The sequence below is a fragment of the Penicillium paradoxum genome (genome assembly GCF_028828445.1).
Source record: "Penicillium paradoxum strain IBT 22861 chromosome Unknown utg000007l_segment0_segment0, whole genome shotgun sequence".
NCBI classification, from domain to species: Eukaryota; Fungi; Ascomycota; class Eurotiomycetes; order Eurotiales; family Aspergillaceae; genus Penicillium; species Penicillium paradoxum.
This window is the reverse complement of record NW_026643185.1, coordinates 3,338,349-3,358,702: the sequence shown is the minus strand read 5'-3', so window position 1 is coordinate 3,358,702 and position 20,354 is coordinate 3,338,349. Positions and strand designations below refer to the sequence as shown.

The 20,354-nt window shown below is 50.5% G+C and overlaps 10 protein-coding genes across 10 annotated transcripts; 5 read left to right on the top strand and 5 right to left on the bottom strand.

Moving 5' to 3' along the window:
* Window positions 1-142: 142 nt before the first annotated feature.
* N7457_008775 (uncharacterized protein) lies at window positions 143-1,699 on the bottom strand (the record flags this gene model as incomplete). Its single annotated transcript, XM_057179818.1, has 1 exon — window positions 143-1,699. One exon carries the CDS (start codon window positions 1,697-1,699, stop codon window positions 143-145), a length of 1,557 nt encoding a protein of 518 aa, XP_057028204.1.
* Window positions 1,700-2,296: 597 nt separating this feature from the next.
* Window positions 2,297-3,654, bottom strand: N7457_008774 (putative plasma membrane SNARE protein (Sec9); the record flags this gene model as incomplete). Its single annotated transcript, XM_057179817.1, has 2 exons — window positions 2,297-2,356; window positions 2,419-3,654. The coding sequence occupies 2 exons, from the start codon at window positions 3,652-3,654 to the stop codon at window positions 2,297-2,299; spliced, it is 1,296 nt and encodes a 431-aa protein (XP_057028203.1).
* Window positions 3,655-3,864: 210 nt separating this feature from the next.
* On the top strand, window positions 3,865-6,338 carry N7457_008773 (Sec1 family protein; the record flags this gene model as incomplete). Its single annotated transcript, XM_057179816.1, is given in 5 exon segments — window positions 3,865-3,931; window positions 3,946-4,085; window positions 4,133-4,328; window positions 4,577-4,749; window positions 4,848-6,338. The coding sequence occupies 5 exon segments, from the start codon at window positions 3,865-3,867 to the stop codon at window positions 6,336-6,338; spliced, it is 2,067 nt and encodes a 688-aa protein (XP_057028202.1).
* A 234-nt stretch (window positions 6,339-6,572) lies between these two features.
* N7457_008772 (telomere length regulation TEL2 family protein) lies at window positions 6,573-9,852 on the bottom strand (the record flags this gene model as incomplete). Its single annotated transcript, XM_057179815.1, has 6 exons — window positions 6,573-7,056; window positions 7,109-7,825; window positions 7,874-8,417; window positions 8,468-8,554; window positions 8,608-8,958; window positions 9,012-9,852. The coding sequence occupies 6 exons, from the start codon at window positions 9,850-9,852 to the stop codon at window positions 6,573-6,575; spliced, it is 3,024 nt and encodes a 1,007-aa protein (XP_057028201.1).
* Window positions 9,853-10,224: 372 nt separating this feature from the next.
* N7457_008771 (NEDD8-activating protein UBA3) lies at window positions 10,225-12,060 on the top strand (the record flags this gene model as incomplete). Its single annotated transcript, XM_057179814.1, has 6 exons — window positions 10,225-10,325; window positions 10,615-10,716; window positions 10,766-10,771; window positions 10,831-10,910; window positions 10,960-11,256; window positions 11,309-12,060. The coding sequence occupies 6 exons, from the start codon at window positions 10,225-10,227 to the stop codon at window positions 12,058-12,060; spliced, it is 1,338 nt and encodes a 445-aa protein (XP_057028200.1).
* A 261-nt stretch (window positions 12,061-12,321) lies between these two features.
* On the bottom strand, window positions 12,322-13,566 carry N7457_008770 (DNA-directed RNA polymerase core subunit RPC40; the record flags this gene model as incomplete). Its single annotated transcript, XM_057179813.1, has 3 exons — window positions 12,322-13,293; window positions 13,367-13,471; window positions 13,522-13,566. 3 exons carry the CDS (start codon window positions 13,564-13,566, stop codon window positions 12,322-12,324), a joined length of 1,122 nt encoding a protein of 373 aa, XP_057028199.1.
* Window positions 13,567-13,987: 421 nt separating this feature from the next.
* On the top strand, window positions 13,988-15,535 carry N7457_008769 (NADH-quinone oxidoreductase subunit D; the record flags this gene model as incomplete). Its single annotated transcript, XM_057179812.1, has 3 exons — window positions 13,988-14,650; window positions 14,720-15,440; window positions 15,498-15,535. 3 exons carry the CDS (start codon window positions 13,988-13,990, stop codon window positions 15,533-15,535), a joined length of 1,422 nt encoding a protein of 473 aa, XP_057028198.1.
* Window positions 15,536-16,386: 851 nt separating this feature from the next.
* On the top strand, window positions 16,387-17,443 carry N7457_008768 (uncharacterized protein; the record flags this gene model as incomplete). The annotated part of the gene is given in 4 exon segments (XM_057179811.1): window positions 16,387-16,489; window positions 16,540-16,643; window positions 16,696-16,706; window positions 16,726-17,443. 4 exon segments carry the CDS (start codon window positions 16,387-16,389, stop codon window positions 17,441-17,443), a joined length of 936 nt encoding a protein of 311 aa, XP_057028197.1.
* Window positions 17,444-18,290: 847 nt separating this feature from the next.
* On the top strand, window positions 18,291-18,998 carry N7457_008767 (uncharacterized protein; the record flags this gene model as incomplete). Its single annotated transcript, XM_057179810.1, has 1 exon — window positions 18,291-18,998. One exon carries the CDS (start codon window positions 18,291-18,293, stop codon window positions 18,996-18,998), a length of 708 nt encoding a protein of 235 aa, XP_057028196.1.
* Window positions 18,999-19,692: 694 nt separating this feature from the next.
* Window positions 19,693-19,981, bottom strand: N7457_008766 (uncharacterized protein; the record flags this gene model as incomplete). The annotated part of the gene is made up of 2 exons (XM_057179809.1): window positions 19,693-19,769; window positions 19,822-19,981. 2 exons carry the CDS (start codon window positions 19,979-19,981, stop codon window positions 19,693-19,695), a joined length of 237 nt encoding a protein of 78 aa, XP_057028195.1.
* Between the last annotated feature and the right edge of the window lie 373 nt (window positions 19,982-20,354).

The following is a 20,354-nucleotide window of genomic DNA, read 5'->3' as shown; positions in this document are numbered from 1 at the left end:
GGAGGCCTGGTTTTCGAGTCTCACACAGTCGCTACTAAATATACTGTCTAATCAATACAAGACATTTTTGAACATTTGAAATCTTCTAAAGCTCTTTTCTAGTTAAAGGATCCGCTCTATTTAAACATTGGATATCAAAAAATTACAAACGCGCGAGACTGCCACTCTTGGCAACTCGCTCTGCCGCCGCGCGACCAGCACGACGTCCGAAGACAGCTCCGGAAGTCAAACCACTGCCACCGGGATAGTTATCGTAGAAGATGCCTCCCAGCATCTCACCCACACAGTACAGTCCAGGGACCTCATTGCTGGTCGACTCAGAGATAACCGCCGCAGTCTCAGGGTTCACAGCCAATCCACCGAAAGTGAAAGTGATACCAGCCGTGACCTTGACAGACAGGAAAGGACCCTTGCTGATAGGTAAAGCCCAGTTGGACTTGGCAACGGCGAGTCCCTTGGTCGAAAGACCATCCTTAACAGCAGGGTCCCACTTCTTCTGCGCCTCCTCTCCCTCAACAGAAGCATTATACTCCTTGATAGTCTCCACAAAGCGCTTAGGATCAGACAATCCAGCAGCGGCACACTTCTCTGCAAGCTCCTCCAAAGTATCCGCCTCAATGCGGTTAACGACTTCAGGACGGTACTCCTCCTGTCGCAACCAGCCAACAGTGCGTGCATCCCAAACCTGGAACGCAACCTGTCCCGGCTGCTGCAGCACCCGTCGCCCAATCATCGCATAGGTGTAGTTGCGCATATCAAAGCCCTCATCAACAAACCGCTCTCCATCCCGATTCAACATAATTCCAAGCGGGTAACCACTCTTGGTAAACTCATTCGAAACCTCCCGGTTTCCGGAATCCGCAGGCGCATCCGCATCCCACGCAACACTGTGGCATCCACTCCAGTTACCAGCCGTCTTGGCCGCGACATCACGCTGCGCAATGCGCAGCATCTCGCCAGTGTTATACGGGGTACCGCGCACACGCGCACTATCCCAACCAGGCCCAAGCCACTGCGCGCGAAGCTGGGGATTCGCCTCGAAGCCACCGGCCGCGAGAATGACCGCGCCAGCAGTGATGATCTGCTTCTGGCCCGTGGCGGAGACGACCTCGACGCCGACGACGGCGCCGGCAGGGTCTGTGACGAGGCCTGCGGCGGCGGTGTCGAAGTAGACGGCGACGCCGGCATTGCGCACAGCGCGCAGCTCGTCGGCGACTAGGCCCTTTCCGCCGTCTTGGGTTTTCAGGGCGAGGCCGCCCCAGAACTTGATGCGGCCGTCGACTTCGTAGGCTTGGCGGTTGAAGGAGAGCTGGAAGCGGACGCCGTTGGCGGCGAGCCAGCCTACTGCGTCGCGGGAGTCGCGGACAAGAGTGGCGGAGAGGGCGGGGGAGGTGCGGTTACCGGTCATGCGCTGGAGATCGTTGGTGAAGTCTTGTTCTGTGTAGCTGGGCATGTCGATGCGGGAGGCTTGTTCTGGGGTGGTGTTGTTGACGATTGGGAGGAGGTCTTTGAGGCCGCCGTGGGCTGTGCGGAAGGCGCCGGCTGTGAAGTAGCTGTTGCCGCCGGCCCATGAGGCGGGACTCTTTTCGATGACTGTGATGCGGAGGGATGGGTTGGTTTGCGCGGCGGAGAGGGCGGCGCTGAGGCCGGCGTTGCCGCTGCCGACGACTAGGATGTCGGTTTTTTGGGGGAGGGACATTGTGTGTGTTTGGTGAAGTAGATCTGAAGAGGGAATTGGTTTGTGGGGATCTGGATTCGTTTGCTGGGACGTGTGGTTGTTTTTATACTCCGTTGCACTTAGGGTTCTTCGGGGGTTCACTCTCCGGGTATCTCCCCGCTCTCCGCAGACGGAGTGTCGATCTCCGGTTGGGGATTGCTTGAATTGGTCCAGAGCTGTACGAAATAGGCATTGCGATTCTAATTTGGCTGCTCGGAGCTGCAACTCTCTGTCATTCTTCTCCGAGATGTTGGGAAATGCTGCATATCGGCCTAAAACGTCCGTATGGCATGAGCGCCACAGGGCGCAACACCTGGACCAGAGTCTACGTCAATTGGAGATGTACAAGAACAAAGCATGATGAATTCAAAATCAATCGCAATGCAATTATGATAGTTGATACCTATTGACCCCATATTCTAGTCGCCGGTTCTGATATGACCACAGCAGACAATGCAGAACCAGCCCCAACGCCAATTTGCGATCTATGTCCAATGGACACAGCGAACTGAAAAATTACTGAGCTCGACAGCACCAGGCATATCGCAGCTCCATTTGCCTTGAAGATGAGCAAAGCACCTAGTGAATCCGGTCCAGCTTGGCCCGGTTCATGGCGATTTGATCGTCGACGTAGTCGCTCTGCAGCCAGTTAGTTTCATCTCCATACGCATGCCACAGTGAATGAATCGCAAAACACTAACCTTGCCCATGATACGCTCCAGATGCCTGTTCTGCTCGTCGAGCTCCTTGCCAGTAGCCTTGGCGAGACCGTGTAAACGGCCAGTAGCACCACTAAGCAGATCCAAGTTCTGCTCGATCTCGTCCTCCATCGCCTCGTCCTCGCTATCCGCCTCAAACTGGTACTTGGCACGCTCAGTGACACTCGCCTTCTTGCCCTTGCCTTGCTTCGCCGCATCACGATCGATATCACGGAACACCCGCTCCATACGCTGGTTGGTCAAGTGTGCCTCGGACCGTGTGCCTTCGCGAACATCACGGTCGTCCCGGTGGGTATTGAGGACCTTCTCATCACGCTCGCGACGGCGCCGTGAGGCCGTGAACGGGTTCGCCACGTGCACGGCGAACATGCTCTTATTGAGGGTCCTGAGTTCCTTCGCCTTGTCCTCTGCAATACGGCCTTCAACGGCGGTCATGTCGAGGCTCTTCTCAGTGTCGTGGATTGACTCGCCCTGTGCGCCGAGTCGGGCCAAGGTGGCGCGGCCCGTCTCTTCAGCCTGGGCAGCAGCTCGGAGTGCGTTTCGTGTCGACGCCACATCGCCCTGCTTGACGAAGCGCATCTCGTTCTTGGTCGCCTGCACCTCCTCCTCTTCCTCTTCCTCCGCGGTCAGCTGTCGGTCCTGGAAGGTCGCCATGCTGTACTCGTTGCTGCCACCACCGTAGTTAGTCTGTCCCTGACCATCCTGGCCATTCTGGCTGTTCTGGCCGTTTGAACCCTCGGAGTATGGTGGGGGTGCTGGGCCTCCTGAGTTATTCCGGTTACTGGCACCGCCAAACAGCTCGTTGCGAGCAGAGTCTGATGCTGCGGGGTCATTGGGATCGCCGCCGCCTAGACCTCCGTAGCCACCATTTCCGTATCGCGAGTTTGAGCCCGAGGCTGGTGAGCCGGCGCCTGCGCCGGATCCGCCGAATCGGTCACTTCCGTAGCCGCCTTGGTTTCCGTATTTGTTCGGGGCGTACTTGTTGTCGGAGGGGATGGCGTGGGGGCTCTGCGATGCGGGGCCTCCGTTGGCAGCTGGGTGGTCGGAAGGTAAAGGGGCGACACCGGCACCAATCTTGGCCTTTGTGTATGGGTCTATCGGAATCGGCTGGGCGTAAGGATTCGAGGGGGTGGAGGGGCTCTTGTCCTTCTTTCGGGAACCAAAGAGTGCTCGGCGGTTAGAATCGTCGTCGCCATCGGATTTCTTGAAGAGACCCATGATTGGTATGTGTTGTTGGGCTTGTAAAGATTTTGGTAGTAGATTAAACCGGTCGAAGGTAGTAGGAAAGACAAGAAAGAAAGGAGAAAGGAGAATAAATTAGACCAAGAGAAAGACTTAATGTGAGACGCCTTCAGGGGAGCTAGATGTTCGAGATCGCCGCCTGATGGTAATTATCGTACGATAAGAATACCGAGTTTACCCACCAAGATGACGAATGGTGGCGCAGCGATGACAATACACATACCAAATTTACTCAGTTACATCAGCAGTGGCAGTGCTAACCCAAAGCGGGCGCAGTGGCACTTCACGTCTTCTGTTTATTTTTGGCCACGACGTTGCCTCTGGATGAAATGGCTCCTTTATCGGGGTCTGATGCAGACCACTTGAGGGATAAAGCGCGGAGAGATCTCCTGACACTGCTGGAAGGCGTGAGCATAGCTCCCTGATCTTATGATCTACGCTAACTACTCTCCAGGCCCGGGGTAAGAAGAACCTCGTCATAAGCCAGGAACTGGCTGGTCCAGTGGGGCTATTCGTCAAATTCTCCGTCCTCCAAGAATATGGTGTGGACCGGGTCTTCTTGCTGGAAAATGCAAACATCGACTCATCACAACGCAATGTTGTATTCCTCGTTTGTGGCGAGAAGGCTCGCCACGTTCGAATTGTGGCAGGTATGACATTTGTTTCGTTTTGCCCCCTTTCAGCTTGCCATGCCGATATAGACTGGGCTCTCTCACTTGGGCCCCTTCTGGAGTACCATTGGATTACACAGATGACTTTTCCACTCTATGTAATCTGGAGAATCTTCCCCTAGATTGATATCTATTTTATTACAGTTTTACACGCTCGTTTCATTAGGGCCCTTTCCTACTATCTCTGATTGAGTGCCATCAGGATGAGCTGACATTTTTGATCTTAGAACAAATAAAGCGCCTGCAGAATAATGGCAATGTTGAACATGAGTTCTCTATTTTCTTCGCTCCAAGGCGGACCCTTGTAAGCAATGCGGTCTTGGAAGAGGCAGGAATTATTGGCGATGTGAATATCGCCGAGTTTCCCCCTCTATTTTATGCCTCTGGAGCAAGATATCTTGTCACTAGAATTGGATGATTCCTTCGGAGACTTGTATTTGGTAAGTTGATATTTTGTCAATGGTTGAATGAGGGTATCTTTCTAACCTTGCTCTACAGCACAAAGACCCTGGGTGTATCTTCCATGCCGCTAAGGCGCTGATGGGCCTTCAACAAAGGCATGGCTATTTCCCACGCATTGTCGGGAAAGGCGACAATGCTCGGCGCCTAGCAGATCTTCTCTTGCGTATGAGAAAAGAGCTCGATGCAGAAGAGAGCTCCGGCTTGGTTGATCCCTCTGCACGAGGATTATTGCCCAGTGCGAGTGTAGAGAACCTGATAATCATCGACCGTGATGTGGACTTTGGGACAGCCCTTCTCACACAGCTCACATATGAAGGTTTAATTGATGAATACGTCGGCATCAAGAACAATCAAGCAGATGTCGACACGAGCATAGTGGGCGCTGCCTCCACACCGCAGTCTCAAGAGTCATCCAAGACACCCCAGCAAGTCAAGCAGGGGTTGAAAAGAAAGATCCAGCTTGATTCCTCAGATCAATTGTTCAGCCAACTGCGAGATGCAAACTTTGCAATCGTGGGTGATATCCTGAATAAAGTGGCACGTCGCTTAGAGAATGAGTACGAGAGCCGTCACACAGCTAAAACAACAGGCGAGCTTCGGGAGTTCGTCAACCGATTACCAACCTACCAGCTGGAGCACCAGAGTCTGCGAACTCATACCAACCTCGCAGAAGAGATAATGCGACTCACCCGCTCTGAAACCTTCCGCAAAACTCTAGAAGTCCAACAGAATAATGCAGCCGGTGCCGACTCTACATATCAGCACGAGACAATCGAAGAACTCATAGCCCGAGATGTCCCACTAAAGACAGTGCTCCGGCTCCTATGCTTGGAATCCTGCATGTCGGGGGGTCTCCGCCCGCGCGATCTAGAAAGCTTCAAGAGACAGGTCGTCCAAGCGTACGGCCACCAGCACCTTCTCACCTTCTGGGCACTAGAGAAAATGGAACTCCTTCAACCTCGATCTTCAGCCACGACCATGCTCCTCCCTACATCCGGTGCACAAGCAGGCACAAAGACAAACTACGGGTACCTCCGCAAAAACCTCCGTCTTGTCATCGAGGAGGTCAGTGAGAAGGATCCAAACGATATTTCCTACGTGTACAGTGGGTTCGCACCCCTCAGCGTGCGCCTGGTCCAATGCGTTCTGCAAAAGTCCTACATGGTCTCGCTGATCAAGGGCGGTACGCCTGCCGCCTCGCTGAACACCGCTAGCACGACATCGCCGGGTTGGCTTGGCTTCGAGGATGTTGTAAAGAGTGCCCGCGGTGCCACGTTCAGTCTTGTCCAGAAAGGCGATGATAAGGCTGTTCGGGCTCGCCAGACGCTGAGCGGAAACTCCGCTACGAAGACTGTATATGTCTTTTTCTTGGGTGGTATCACATTTACGGAGATTGCTGCATTGCGCTTCATTGCTGCGCAGGAGGCTCCGCGGAGGAAGATTATTATCTGTACCACTAGTATCATTAGTGGTGATCGGATGATGGAGGCGGCTATCGAGAAGGGTAGCTTTGCCAAAGCGGAGTAAACGAATCAATCTATGCCTCAGCGATCATCATGATACCTATTTTTGTCATTTTCGGAACGAAATCAAGCAGCTTTTTCTACACTTCTTTTTTTCATATATATAGACCAAAGCTCGTGAATGGATGCATGACTCTTTGGTCGTAAGATTTCTTAAAAGGATGTTCACTTAGCTCTGTCATGTGGTTCAATTTTAGTTTCATCTGAGATGCCGCCTGGATATATTTCAGGAACCAAATTAATAGTTGAACCCAGAATGAACACCCATCAATCGTCCCTGATAACGCTGCATGACCTCCCCAAGCCGCACCATTATGCCGGCAGCAAGAGTACGGATCTGCTCCTGCGGGTCAGTCACGGCCGAGCTGGGATCGGCCCGGGCTGCGGAAGGTGGTGTCCGGTCAAAGATCTGAGAAGCCCATTCTCGCAACTCCATCATCTGCGTTGCATATTCGGTGACAAGGCGCTCCTCGCCATTGGAACCGGACGCTATATTGAGATCCACCACAGCTAGGAACAGGGATAGAAGTGCGGCTGTGACGGTCGGCTCGCTGGATGCCGGAGCTGTGTGCAGTGCCAAGAGGAAAGAAAAGGTTTCGTGAGTGAGGCCTGCAAGGAAGGGTGTGTGGGGACCAGTTGTGGAGAGAATGAGAGTGAGGGTTTGAATGAAGAGTGTGAGGAGATGCGGGATGAAGAATGGGTTGTAGGACGGAGTAGAGGAACTTGAAAAACGTTAGTATGGACAATTCACAATGGGCTAGGAAGATGACATACGATGACAATTGCAGCATCATGATCTCGAATCGGCCCTGCAATGGGAAGAAAAATCCCTCGGCAAGCACCTTATGAAGATCCTTCACTGTAGAGTTTTGACGCTGCGCCTCACGCTGCTGGCGTTTCTTTTCAACTTCCATGCGTGAGGAAAAGGTGCGTACTTTGAGAGCGTTAGGGCCGGTCATTGTATCCGCTGCGTTGGCTGCGAGCGGTTCCAATGATGTACGGGAAATTTCCCGGGTGAGGGTTGCAATAGGAGATTCCTTTGCTTCTGAATACATCGCCTCCAGTGCAGGCGAGAGACGTTTAGATGGGAATGAGGTATCGCCCGTGCTTGGGAGACGTAGCGCTTTGGTATCTTCTTCTCTATTGCCAGCCAACTCGCGAGCACTTAAGCCTAGGGCTGTGAGGACAGCGGACCTTTGAACCTGGGAAAGATCTCCATCAAAGTAGATGGCAGTAAACCAGCGGCCCATTTTGAGTGGTTGGGACACTATCAATGCAACCATGCTTTGTAGGCGAGATTCATGGAATGATGGGTGCTTATTGTCATTTTGAAGACCCACGATTGTCAAAGCGAGCTCTTCAATCTGCTCGGCAAGCTCGGTTCCGAATCCGATCTTGCGTCGAATTAGGGTTGGGGCGGTGGTGATGGCGAGATGATGGCGCTCAACATTCTCAGTGTCCCTGAGATGTGTGGTCAAGTCTCGGATGTATCTGGATACGTGTTAGCGGTATCAACTTGAGCAAGTTGTTCATACTTACACAGGTGCTGTTGGTTTATTCCGTTGGATCAATGTGGGATCATCATCGGAGTCCTCTGCATCATCATCTGGCTTTTCATATGGGATGAGATCATCGTCTTCATCTTCGTCCTCATCTTCATCGCTGTCCTCGATCTCTTCAATGGCAACAATCTTACTTGTTTGCTGGCGAGAAAATTGTACTTTCGGCTTTTGTGCAGGCTTGGAGCGGACCGGTTGTGATTTTGTAGGGAGCTTCTCTTTCAGTGCTTGAAGTGTTTCCGGCGAACCGACCTCATCTTGGAATTTGGTCAAACTCAAATACCAGAGAGCTTCTTCACTCTGCATTTCCTCCAGGTCAAACTTCAACGCCTTGCCCGGTTCCTCAATGAGTTCAGATATTCCTGTTCCAACGATCATGCCAAGGAGTCGTGCTCTGTTCGAGGATGCGGCAAGTCGGTTGGAGACCGCATTAAGATATGCTCCTGACCGGCCTACTTCCTTCATCTGTGCTTGGTCAAACCGATAAAGGTGCCCCGCGGCAAGAAGAATTATTTGCGCAGTCGCTATTTAGTGTTAACCAGGGTATATTGTAAAAGAATATTGATTGACGAACCATTCTGAACAACGTTTGGGACATGCTTGATGGAGAACTTATCTCCAAATTGCTCAAGAGCGCGGATAAGCAGCGATTTCAACAGGTCTGTTGCATATGTTAGTCTGTTTACTTTTCTTCTCTTAGCACTGAGAACTTACCACCCCTGTTACTGAATGTAGCCAAGAGCGCACGACGCAGTCCTAACGTGGTAACCGAGCCACCCTGCGATTTTGCGAGCCATTCCATGACATGGGTTCCCAGGTCCGGTTGGGAGGAAATAAGGGTGGAACACAGACTTGCCACTCCTCTGATGGTCTCTGAAGGGGTGACTGATTGGCCCACTGCTCCAGATAGATCATCCGAAAAGTGCTTCCGCTGTACATCACGGAAGATCGCCTCCACAACCGCAAGCTGCTCCGTTCGTCTGAGATGGGTTATCAAGAGCCCAAAATGCACTGGCGAGGGCTGCTCAAGAAGGACACTGGAGTAGATCTCTTTCACGACCTGATCTATGCCATGTTAGCTTAGGCCCAGCTTAAACCAGAGATGGACGACTATTAACCTGTATATCCAAGACTCAACGCTCGCCCTGTCAACAAAGCAACCGAGGCCCAATCACTCTCGTCATTTGGTGTAAGTTTCAGCACCATATGAGAGATATTGCGTCCAAGCCATGATGCGTATTGGGAACCATTTCCGACCCAGGAGATTGAAGATACTAGTTCTGACTCATCGATAACAGTAAATGCCTCCGCTGCAACAGATAAAATTTTGCCAGCAGCAACGAGCGATACAAGCTCTCTCCATGTGACTTGCTGTCGGGTTTTGCTGTCATATATGACTGAAATGTCACAGGACAGACGCAAGAGGAAGTCCTTCGGTTCTAATAAAGCAGCGATCACAGACAAGAGATCTCGGATACTGAATTGACTGCTTGAACCATGGGCTTGCTGGGGAGTAGCACGGGCAGCGTTGATAAGGGATCGCAATTGAGCCACCAAAGAACCGAGTCCTGCAACGCTGCTGAGACACCTCAATAGTGCCGCTCGAGCTTTGGCATCTTTGCCTTTGCTTTCTTTTGCATCCAGTGAACTCCAATGATCTGGAATCGTGGTGCTGACTAACAGTTGGAGAATCTGTGCTGTGATGGGACTTGCAATCCGGAGGTCGAAATCCCTTGTAGCGTTGGATTTTCTAAAGGGATCAAGGGCTGCTAGGATGGCAGATAACTGATCACGATCAGGACTGCTTTTCAGTAGATCTATAATGTGACGTGATGATAGATGTTCAAGATCCAAGTCTTGTTTTGCTGGAGTATCGCCACGCTGGGACTCGACAGCAGATGTAACGAGGGCATCTGAATCCCGCTTCACAGTTTTAACTGCCGTCAAGAGACCCTCCATTTTCGATTTGGATGTCACTTCAAGGATACAGAGAGGTTGTGCCTGGGAGAAGATCACAGTACCTGATAGGCGGGCCTTTTTTATTAGTCAGCTATGGCGCCCGCGACCTCACCTCCAGGGCCGGGGGTCTCTTCCAATCGGACCATCATAACGGGGGTTTTTTTTGCCAGGAATCTAAGAAAAAGGCCTTGAAAATGCATTATGATATACCATTGTAATTTCAAATTACGGAGTTCTCACTGAGTATCTTATCTACTTTAACTTGTTAGGCTAGATATCTCAAACCCGTCAGGATATAGCCCTAGGCCTAAGCAAAACCATAGCAAAAGGTTGTGTGTCTTCCCCCGGGCCATTTTGGGATCGCAAAATGCAATGGGCAAACAGGCGGTGGTGAAGGCGGTGACCCCAGTGTCTCGTAGTCGGGGCCCACGCGCAGGTGATGTTGTCACCTCAGCCTCTTCGTTACTAGTGGCGTGAGTGCTTTTGTGATCCGATCGAAGGGCTGATCTGTATTTGTCCTTGAGATTACCCTGGGAAAGTTGAATTTTTTGAACCGTGACGAGTATTGAACCGCAAAATCCGACTTGATACAGCGCCTATTTACTCTCACCAGTTGCCAGTAACAGGCCAATCTATCAAAATGGACGTGGATGTGGAAACCCCAGATGCCCCAGAAGCTCCAATTTATGTGGACCAGCAAGGTCGATGGCATGTGGATGACCCTTGAGATCCTCGGTCTGTCCTCACTCTAATATCTAACAGGAAGCATCTCTACAACGTCTTAAGCAGACGCGGTCCTCATACAGATGAAGACTGGACTCCTGGGCCCGAGACTATCAATGCTCTGGAGTCTGCCAAGATCTTGTAAGTTGGGTTGGCCCGGAGACATTATCCTTACTAACATAAATCATAGGGTAATGTTCGTCAACCTCCTGCGTTTGCAGTATACTATAAGATGAAGGACTGACTGAAGCATAGCGGGGCTGGTGGCCTTGGGTGCGAGATCCTGAAGAATCTTGCACTGTCTGGTTTCAAAGATATTCATGTCATCGATATGGGTATGTGTTTCGACTTAGAGTGCCAAGACCCAAAGCTCACAGTCGACAGACACCATTGATATCTCAAATTTGAACCGGCAGTTTCTCTTCCGTCAAGCAGATATTGGAAAGGCCAAGGCTGATGTTGCCGCCGCTTTTGTGCAAAAGCGAGTGAAAGGAGTCAAGATCACACCCTACGTCGGCAAGATCCAAGATAAAGATGAAGACTACTATATGCAGTTTAAGATCATCGTCTGTGGCCTGGATAGTATCGAAGCCCGACGTTGGATCAACGCTACGTTGATCTCAATGGTCGATATGGATGACCCCGAGAGCCTGAAACCGTTGGTTGATGGTGGTACTGAAGGTGCGAGCGCTCCTACACTCAGCCGAAAACATGTTGCTGAACTATGAAACAGGTTTCAAGGGCCAAGCCCGTGTCATTCTACCAACTCTTTCATCTTGCATCGAGTGTCAACTCGATATGCACGCCCCTCGTCCAGCAGTTCCCCTCTGCACCATTGCCACTATCCCGCGCCAGCCTCAACACTGCATTGAATGGGCCCACCAGATTGCATGGCAAGAGAAGCGCAAAGACGACACATTTGACAGCGACGACATGGAACACATCTCTTGGATTTACAATGCCGCTTATGAACGAGCCCAACAATTCCATATTCACGGTGTCACTTTCCAGATGACCCAGGGTGTGGTCAAGAATATTATTCCGGCGATCGCATCAACCAATGCTGTTATTGCAGCGTCCACGACTTCAGAAGTGCTCAAGATCGCCACTGCCTGCAACCCATATCTAGATAACTACATGATGTATGCTGGCGAAGAAGGGGTGTACACCTATACATTCGAAGCAGAGAAGAAGCCCGACTGCCCCGTGTGCGGAAACCTTGCTCGGAAGATGGATGTGGATCCCAATATGACCCTGGGAGAGTTTATCGATAGCCTCGGAGAAAGGGCCGAGTCTCAATTGAAGAAGCCTAGCATGCGAACCGAGGAGAAGACCCTTTACCAGCGCTTCCCGCCTCAGCTGGAGGAAATGACCCGACCTCATCTGCAGTTAAAGCTGTCAGAGTTGGTTGAGGATGGCGAGGAGATCGCAGTCAGCGACCCTGCATACACCATCGACTTCCGCTTCCGACTTAACTTCAAATAGATGTTCATTGCCCTCCCACGTTCTCACGTGAGATTTACGAAAAACCAACTAGCTTACGACCGGGATGAGAAACCTCAGTTAACTGTGTATAATTCAAAAGATAGCTGTTGGCCTCTTTTCCGAGACAATTAACATATCCAGACTCCAGCCTCGTGAGGCGAAGCCCTGATCACTTTTCGTAAATGTACAGCGCAAGAGCAGCCAAAATATCCAACGCCAATATATGCATAAATAAGGTGTAGCAGAGAGAAGGTTCAGTGCTTAACCAATCAGATCGCTCAGACCTCTCTTCCATCGGTTGCACTTGAGCTTCATAACCTTGACAGCCTCCAAGAAGAGCATGTCACTCTCGAACTGACCGGTGCTTTCCACATTGAAGATGAAGTGATCGCGCACACGTCCCAGCTTGACCTTACCTTGGAACTCATCGTGGCGCAAACACTCTCTGCTGACAGTATCGTTGAACGCATCCTTCACAACAGCCTTCTGCTCGCCAGCGTGACCCTCGTAACCGCTTCCGCGCTGGGCGGCCTCGGCAGAGGTGATGGGCTCAAGGCCAATCACACCCTTGGGGAAGCACTTGGCAAACTTCTTCGCATCGTCACCAATGATGGGATGCACGATGTTGATCTCGGGCAAAAGACGGTATGACGCAGTAGCCACGGGCGAGAACTTAGCGTGATCAGCACCGATGCCCTTTTGGCAGTGGAGTTCCATCTCGATCTTCTGGCCGGGGCGGAGCTTGGCAATCAGGATGTCCGGGTTGACGGGTGCGATGGCACCGTCACCGACAAAGAACTGCTCCTGACGACCAACGGGCATGTACATAAGGTCCTTGGCGTAGACGTGGGCATTGGTGTACAGCTTGCGGGGGTCCTGCTCATCCTTGTGTGCGTGCTCGTTCTTGTAGCATTCCACGTCGAGATGTAGCACAATGGTGTTAAAATCGCAAGGGCCATCTTCCTCCCCTCCTTCTTCGGTGGCCTTCTTATACCAGTGCATCCAGTTGATTCCTTCCACGGAACCCTTGAGCGGGATCAGGCCCAGTCGTTGTGCGAGGACTTCATCTTGGATGACGGAGGTGTTGTTGTGAATGAAACAGTCTTCAATGGCGATGGTAGGGATCTCGGCCATGAGAATACGGCGGAAAGCGTTGGCGACCGCGGCGTCGAGTCCGATCAGCGAGAAAGAAGCCTCGAATCGCTCATTGCGGTGGAACTCGACCTGGAAATTCTGTTCGGTGTAAATGGTTAGAATGGAGTAATTCCAGCAAGAAAAGGCTTTCTGGCAAATTCTCATTACATACATCCTTGAATTGGTCGAGTGCCCACCCATGCGACTCTCCGGGCCAATGACCAGGAAAATCTGTGGAGGGGATATTGGTGACGGTTTCCGCATTGATACCGATGATCTGGGACAATTAGTATTCTGAGCTGCACGGAATCGTTGGCGTAGACATACACGGCGGCGCTGCAGCTCCTCTTGCGAGGCAACAAGAGGCGCCATGGTGGGCAACTGTAGAAGGACTGGTGAAGGTTGAAGGTAAAATCCGCGATCGCCGATAAGAGAGATTTCTCGAAGCAATTTTCTAGTTTGCCTAAGGCACCCGCACGGCCTCTATTCTGTGCACGAAAAGGTGAATGACGTAAGCAACATGTGACCAGATTACGTGAAGAGAGCATGAGACTAACCCAAAGCAACGCTAGCGCACCGCTAGCGCTAACCATTTATAGAGACCCCTTCAAGCCAACCAGCGCACGACTGATGACCCAGCAGCTCTGCACGTGACGAGCCAAAATGCGACTTCCAACTTGAGACCTTCAGTGAGTTCCCTTTCCGTAGCGAGCCATATCCACCCATTGAATGCGCCTGGATTGAGGATCATCTCCCCTCTCTTTCCTTTTGGACCTCCAATTATTCATCCTCTATGGCCGCTTCTTTCGCCCGCCTAGCGGGCAATGCGCCCAAAAGGCTCTGCCTCCGCCCCTCCTCGCTCAACACATCTATTCCTCGTTCCCGCTCGATAACCACCTCTGTTCCCCGTCGTCATGCAGAGGCTGCTAGCTACCAAGCCACACGACTTGTGCCGACCGACCCGACCTTCACCTCCTTTGCCAACAAGGGTCTTCCGGAGAACCCCGATGCTGCTGGTCTTGAATCCGAGGCCGAAGGGATCGACCGCAAGATCCGTCACTACACTGTCAACTTCGGTCCTCAGCATCCTGCTGCTCACGGTGTGCTCCGCTTGATTCTGGAACTCAATGGTGAAGAGATTGTTCGCGCCGATCCTCATGTCGGTCTGCTTCACCGCGGTACCGAGAAGTTGATCGAGTACAAGACTTACATGCAGGCCCTGCCTTACTTCGACCGATTGGACTACGTCTCCATGATGACGAACGAGCAGTGCTTCTCTCTGGCCGTTGAGAAGCTGTTGAACGTCGATATCCCTGAACGTGCCAAGTGGATTCGTACCTTGTTCGGCGAGATGACCCGAGTCCTGAACCACCTCATGTCCGTCCTGTCCCACGCCATGGACGTTGGTGCCCTTACTCCCTTCCTGTGGGGTTTCGAGGAGCGTGAGAAGCTTATGGTGAGTAATTGAGAGTTGCGACATGCCTCAATGACCAGGTCTTATTTACTTACACTCCGGGTGCTTTAGGAATTCTACGAGCGAGTCTCCGGTGCCCGTCTCCACGCCGCCTATGTTCGCCCCGGTGGTGTGTCACAGGATATCCCCGTTGGTCTCTTGGACGACATCTACCAGTGGGCCACTCAGTTCGGTGACCGCATTGACGAGACCGAGGAGCTGCTCACGGATAACCGTATCTGGAAGGCCAGAACCCAGGGTGTCGGTGTTGTCAACGCCACTGATGCGCTCAACATGAGTTTCACCGGTGTCATGCTTCGTGGCTCTGGTATCCCCTACGATATTCGCAAGTCTCAGCCGTACGATGCCTACGACCAGGTTGAGTTCGATGTTCCCGTTGGTGTCAACGGTGACTGCTACGATCGTTACCTCTGCCGTATGGAGGAGTTCCGCCAGTCCCTCCGTATCATCCACCAGTGCTTGAACAAGATGCCTGCCGGTCCGGTCCGTGTGGAGGACTACAAGATCTCACCCCCTCCTCGTGCCGCCATGAAGGAGAACATGGAGGCTCTCATTCACCACTTCCTGCTCTTCACCAAGGGTTACTCCGTGCCCCCTGGTGAGACCTACTCCGCCATTGAGGCCCCCAAGGGTGAGATGGCTGTGTTCCTGGTCAGTGATGGCAGCGAGCGGCCATACCGCTGCAAGATCCGTGCTCCTGGTTTCGCCCACTTGGGTGGTTTCGACCAGGTGTCTCGTGGTCACCTGCTCGCTGATGCTGTCGCTATTATCGGTAAGTCTTTATTTGATTGTCTTTCAATTTCGATTTCTAATCTTGCATCTCTTCTAGGTACTATGGATCTTGTGTTCGGTGAAGTTGACCGGTAAATGGTATTGGCAACGCAATAATAAAAAGAAATACCAAAACTGAAGAAAACCTTCCCATGGCACCCTCTTAGATGGTTAGATTCGCCTGTCCTGGGGGAAAAATCCCAAAAGAGGAACCATTTATTTCCTTGATGTGATCTATAAACCCTGGAGCTTTCGATGCTAGCCAGGGTGTACCAAATGCTCCATGTTTTCTTCCCATGGCGTTGTGCTATTATGTCTTGTCATTCTCCTTTGTGTGTCTGTTTTTTCCTCTCTCTACTGCTTCAACCAAGCCCTGTGTATAGTGAACATCTTGATTTTTCTTCCGTGAATTGTTTTCTTCCCAGTGTAAGAATACGGTTTTCTGAATTGGACAACGTGGGCTCAAATATCCCTCAAATGGTAGTACTTCGTACCTTTCAGGGTGTACAACCTTCGGCATGATGGACCAGATATATTCATGCGTGACTTGAGGGAGTTATTCAGAATAGCTAGACTCAGCAAACATGAACCGAGTTACCGTGCACATTCACTCTTCAATTAATGTCACTATCGATTTATGAGGCCGAATTGTATGTGTTGAAACATCAATGTAACAAGTGATGGCGCCAACCGCACCTGGACAGGCGAGAAGAGGACATCCATTCACCAAAACTGTTCGGCAAAACGAATAGAGATCGAAGTATCCTACTTTCTTGTTGCTATCACATAGTTCTCGCAGGCGTTATTCTGGCGTTCGGTAACCCCCGCACTAGGGCCGGCTTGTGTTGATATCCAAATCGGCTATATGCCACTCTACAAGGTACAAAAGGATCCGATGCGACTAAATCATCAACTGAAACAAAAGAAACTTGACTTGATCATTCAAAATGAGCAAATCAATGGATCCTTCTCAATCAATTACCTACCCTAAGTGGTTTGGTGGTTCTGCATCATGTATGGCGGTCCTCGTTTCTCATCCTTTGGATCTGCGTGAGTAAACTCCCATATACCGAGAAAGCACTAATCTGATAAGTTACTAGTTAAGGTCAGAATGCAAATGGATTCTAGTGGCGCAAAAACAGGAACACTCACTACCTGCATTCGAATTGTTCGAGGAGAGGGCATAATCGCGCTATATAACGGGGTAAGTCAACTTAGAGCTATGAGAACTGGTGTAGAATGCTCATGTTTAAAAGCTTTCAGCAGGGTTTATGAGACAATGTTAGGCTTGTCAATGCCCAATTTTTGATTCCTACTTACCAATTCTACAGTAACATATGGCTCTGTCCGGATTGGTCTCTACGAGACATTGAAAGAACAAGCCAAGGCCAACAACATCCCCAACTCCCCCCAGTTCTGGGTCTCTTAGCAGGTATCTCTGGGTTTGTGGGTGCAATCTTCGGCAACTCCTCGGATATTGGCAATATCCGCATGCAAAATGACGGCTCATTGCCTCCTCATCTTCGTCGCAACTACCGACACATCTTCGATGCGTGGAGCCAAATCAAGCACCAAGAGGGATGGAAGGCCTTTGGGCAAGGGTTGTGGCCTAATGCTTTCCGTTGCGGTATGATGACTAGCTGTCAGCTTGCATCATATGACAGTTTCAGAGATCTACTAGTAGCCACCACCGGGGTTCGTGATGATCATCCCGGTTTGCATCTGTCCGCCTCGTTCCTGGCGGCATTGGTTGCCACAACACTGTGCAGCCCAATTGATGTTATCAAAACCCAGTTGATGGGTTCTTCAAACAAGCAAGGCCTCTTACAGGTGATCAAGGACCTTACTAGCGCCCAGGGATTGGGATGGGTCTTTCGGGGTTGGACACCGGGCTTCGTTCGCCTGGGCCCACAAACTATGGCCACATTGCTCCTTTTGGAACAACACAAGCGGATATATAGGGAGTTTAAGGAAGGCAGAGGGATGCAGAAGGTTATTTTGTAAAGGGTCAGCCCTTGGATGCTGCTTCGCTTTCTGGAGAACTCCATGGGTGTCATATCTCCTGATTTTCCCATGGCCTCCGCGGTTACTGCAGAGTTGGACTTCATTGAACCTTTTTTCTCGTTAATTATATAGAGATCACGATACTCCCAAAAATCGATGTGTGCGTTTGTCTTCTTATATTCACATTAAAGTTGGCAATCGTGTTTACAACAACGTGATCTGACAGCCCACCCTGGAAGAATTATCGCAATGAGAGAAACAAGCTGCAAATCTTATAGAAATCCGGATTATATGGTCAATCTCTGAACGCAGAATCATTGGAGGGGCTAGATATGGTAGGTCAGTATTGATAACAATGCAGATCTATTGAAGGCTAAGTAGAATGATTGATCAATTCAAGGGCCCATGCAAATCAACACACGACAAAGAATGGTTACTTCTCACAATATTACCCGAATTGGCAATAACGAGGCTCAGATGACTAGCGTTAGCGTTGTTTCCCTCAGCTTCGCTCTATTATCTACCGCCCTCCCTCCCTTCAGCCTAAGTTGCTGAGGACCTTGACATGATGCCTCGGGGACCGCCTCGGATTGCTCATCCAGTCTCAGCCAAGGCCTGTATTCAATCATTCCCTGCTAACTTGACAGCCCTTCCCGAGTAACTCCTGGTACTGCAGCCAGTTGCGAGTCCATCCCAGGATAAACAGTGGATCTAAACGTATCAGCAAGGTATGTTCACAAGAACCATGTCTGGATGACACGCGAGTCTGCAAGCTAATGATCCTAGTCCATGCCTGACCGAGCCACATCAAGCCCGATTGAATTTCTCTTTTGCCAGTTCAGCTTCAATGGATAGCCCAGCAGGCAGTGGACCCACCAGACAGACACCGAGTCCTACGACACCACTCTTATTCACACTCCCTGCCGAGATTCGTTTTAAAATCTACGGCTTCTGCATTCCGCGAAGATGTGCCATCAAAGTGGCAAATGACAGTCATCGCCCTTGGGGAGTCGAGCCCGTGGTCTCAACGCGAGACCACTTCATCGCGGACAGGTTTGCGAATACCAAGCCTCTCTGGACTAGTATTCTACATGTGTGCAAACAAATGAGCGAGGAAAGCCTAGATATTCTTTATGGGGACAATCTTTTTGAAGTCCACCTGAACAAAGGAGGTGAGACAACTCTGAAGAAAGCATTCAGTCAAGCGAACCTCCAACGTATCCGATACCTTATTGCCATCTCTCCAGGCCGGTGGTATAGCGGAGAGCTTAATCCCCCCGACGTCCCTTTTTGGCCCAAGATTATTCCGAACCTGGTGTTGTTTGAATGGATTACTCAACTTGACAGCAAGGCCAGACGGAGTATGTGGGATTACGTGCCTCAAGAACATTTCGAGCACTGGTTGAACTGGACAAACTCATACCTGGAATGCTTTGGTGAGCTTGTGGCGCCCGGGACAAAATTCAGGATGGGAGTCGGCGATGAAATGGGGACATACAGAAAGGTTGGACAGCTTTGTTTCCGCCGAGGGCCTTTCTTCGATAACTCTATCTAAGTAGAAGTGAGATAATGACAGTGACATACAGTCATGACATGGGGCAATATGTCGATGCAAATGACAAGGAAGATGCAATGGGAAAGTCAATATCATATTGCCATTATCTGCCTTTCAATATCTCGATTCTGATACACAATATCCATGTAGTTACGGCAATATTCATTATTAAAGACCTTGGGAAGTCGTATTCAATATGATTTGGGGCCATCAAAGGCCGCGGGCTGTGACAACTAAGAAATGTAAAGGAATGCCCCACTGGCTGTTGAGATATACGTTCTATGTAGGCCCAAGAAGCACGAGTACAATGAAATATCTTGTCGTACCCTCAACAAATATTGATAACAAATAGTGGCATCCAAGATTGCCAGTTGATGATAAGTTTCATCACTTCTCCAGAGGAAGAAACAAATGATCAATCTTCCTGTGGTATTCATCGTTCTCTTCATCTTTAACCGGGCTTTCATATGTCGCTCGGTAATGATGATGCTGGAATATCCAATTGCGAGCTTTGACCGGTGCATGATCGGGTACAGCAGCTGACAAGATCAAGGCTTGCCTGTAAATATAAGCAAGAGTTTGAAGGATTTTATCAAAGCCTTCCAGGAAGGTAAATGTCTGTCGAGGCCAGTAACAAAAGTTAGCATGACGTTGTGTCATACCTAATTTATACGCAAGATCTCGTTTGCTCGCGTTACCACTCATTGTTGATTTGAAGGAAATGGATCTCATCAGGAGTGGCAGAGTCATCGGGAAGGCCCCAATCCGCCCCTATATCGTACTTCATATTTGCACAAATATTCTACCGAATTAAACCACTTACTTCCAGTCGCTTCAATTTCGGCAGGAGCCCGGAATCGCATCCAGTCCGTGGTCACAACATGGGTGATATGGGATATCTCTTGAACACCGGAGACCCAGAGGGTGTGAGCAGACAGCTTAGGATAATGTCTCTGCTTTCTCGATATAATGGAAGCCATCATGTGGAAAAGACGTAGAGTATGTTAAATCAGATATATCTACTGGAAAGGGAGGAAGTTGATTAGGGGCAGATCAGGAAACGCAGTGGTTGACCGTTGAACAATGGGGAGCAGCTTTCCTATATACTAAGCTCGTTAGGGAAATGCCCTAGATGCCATCAAAGAACGTGTGATGCAATGAGCCGCAAAGATTGAGTGCGACCAATTCAGCTTACCTACACAGGTCATTCTGTCGACTTTCATGCTTCTCAACGCATATGTGCATTGACGTGGATTAAAGGGAATGGGGAGCGTATCTTTGATCTCTCATGGCTCTGGGCTATTAGTATGTGGGCTTTGAGTAGCGAAAAATGACGTTCTAATAGGTAGATCCCTA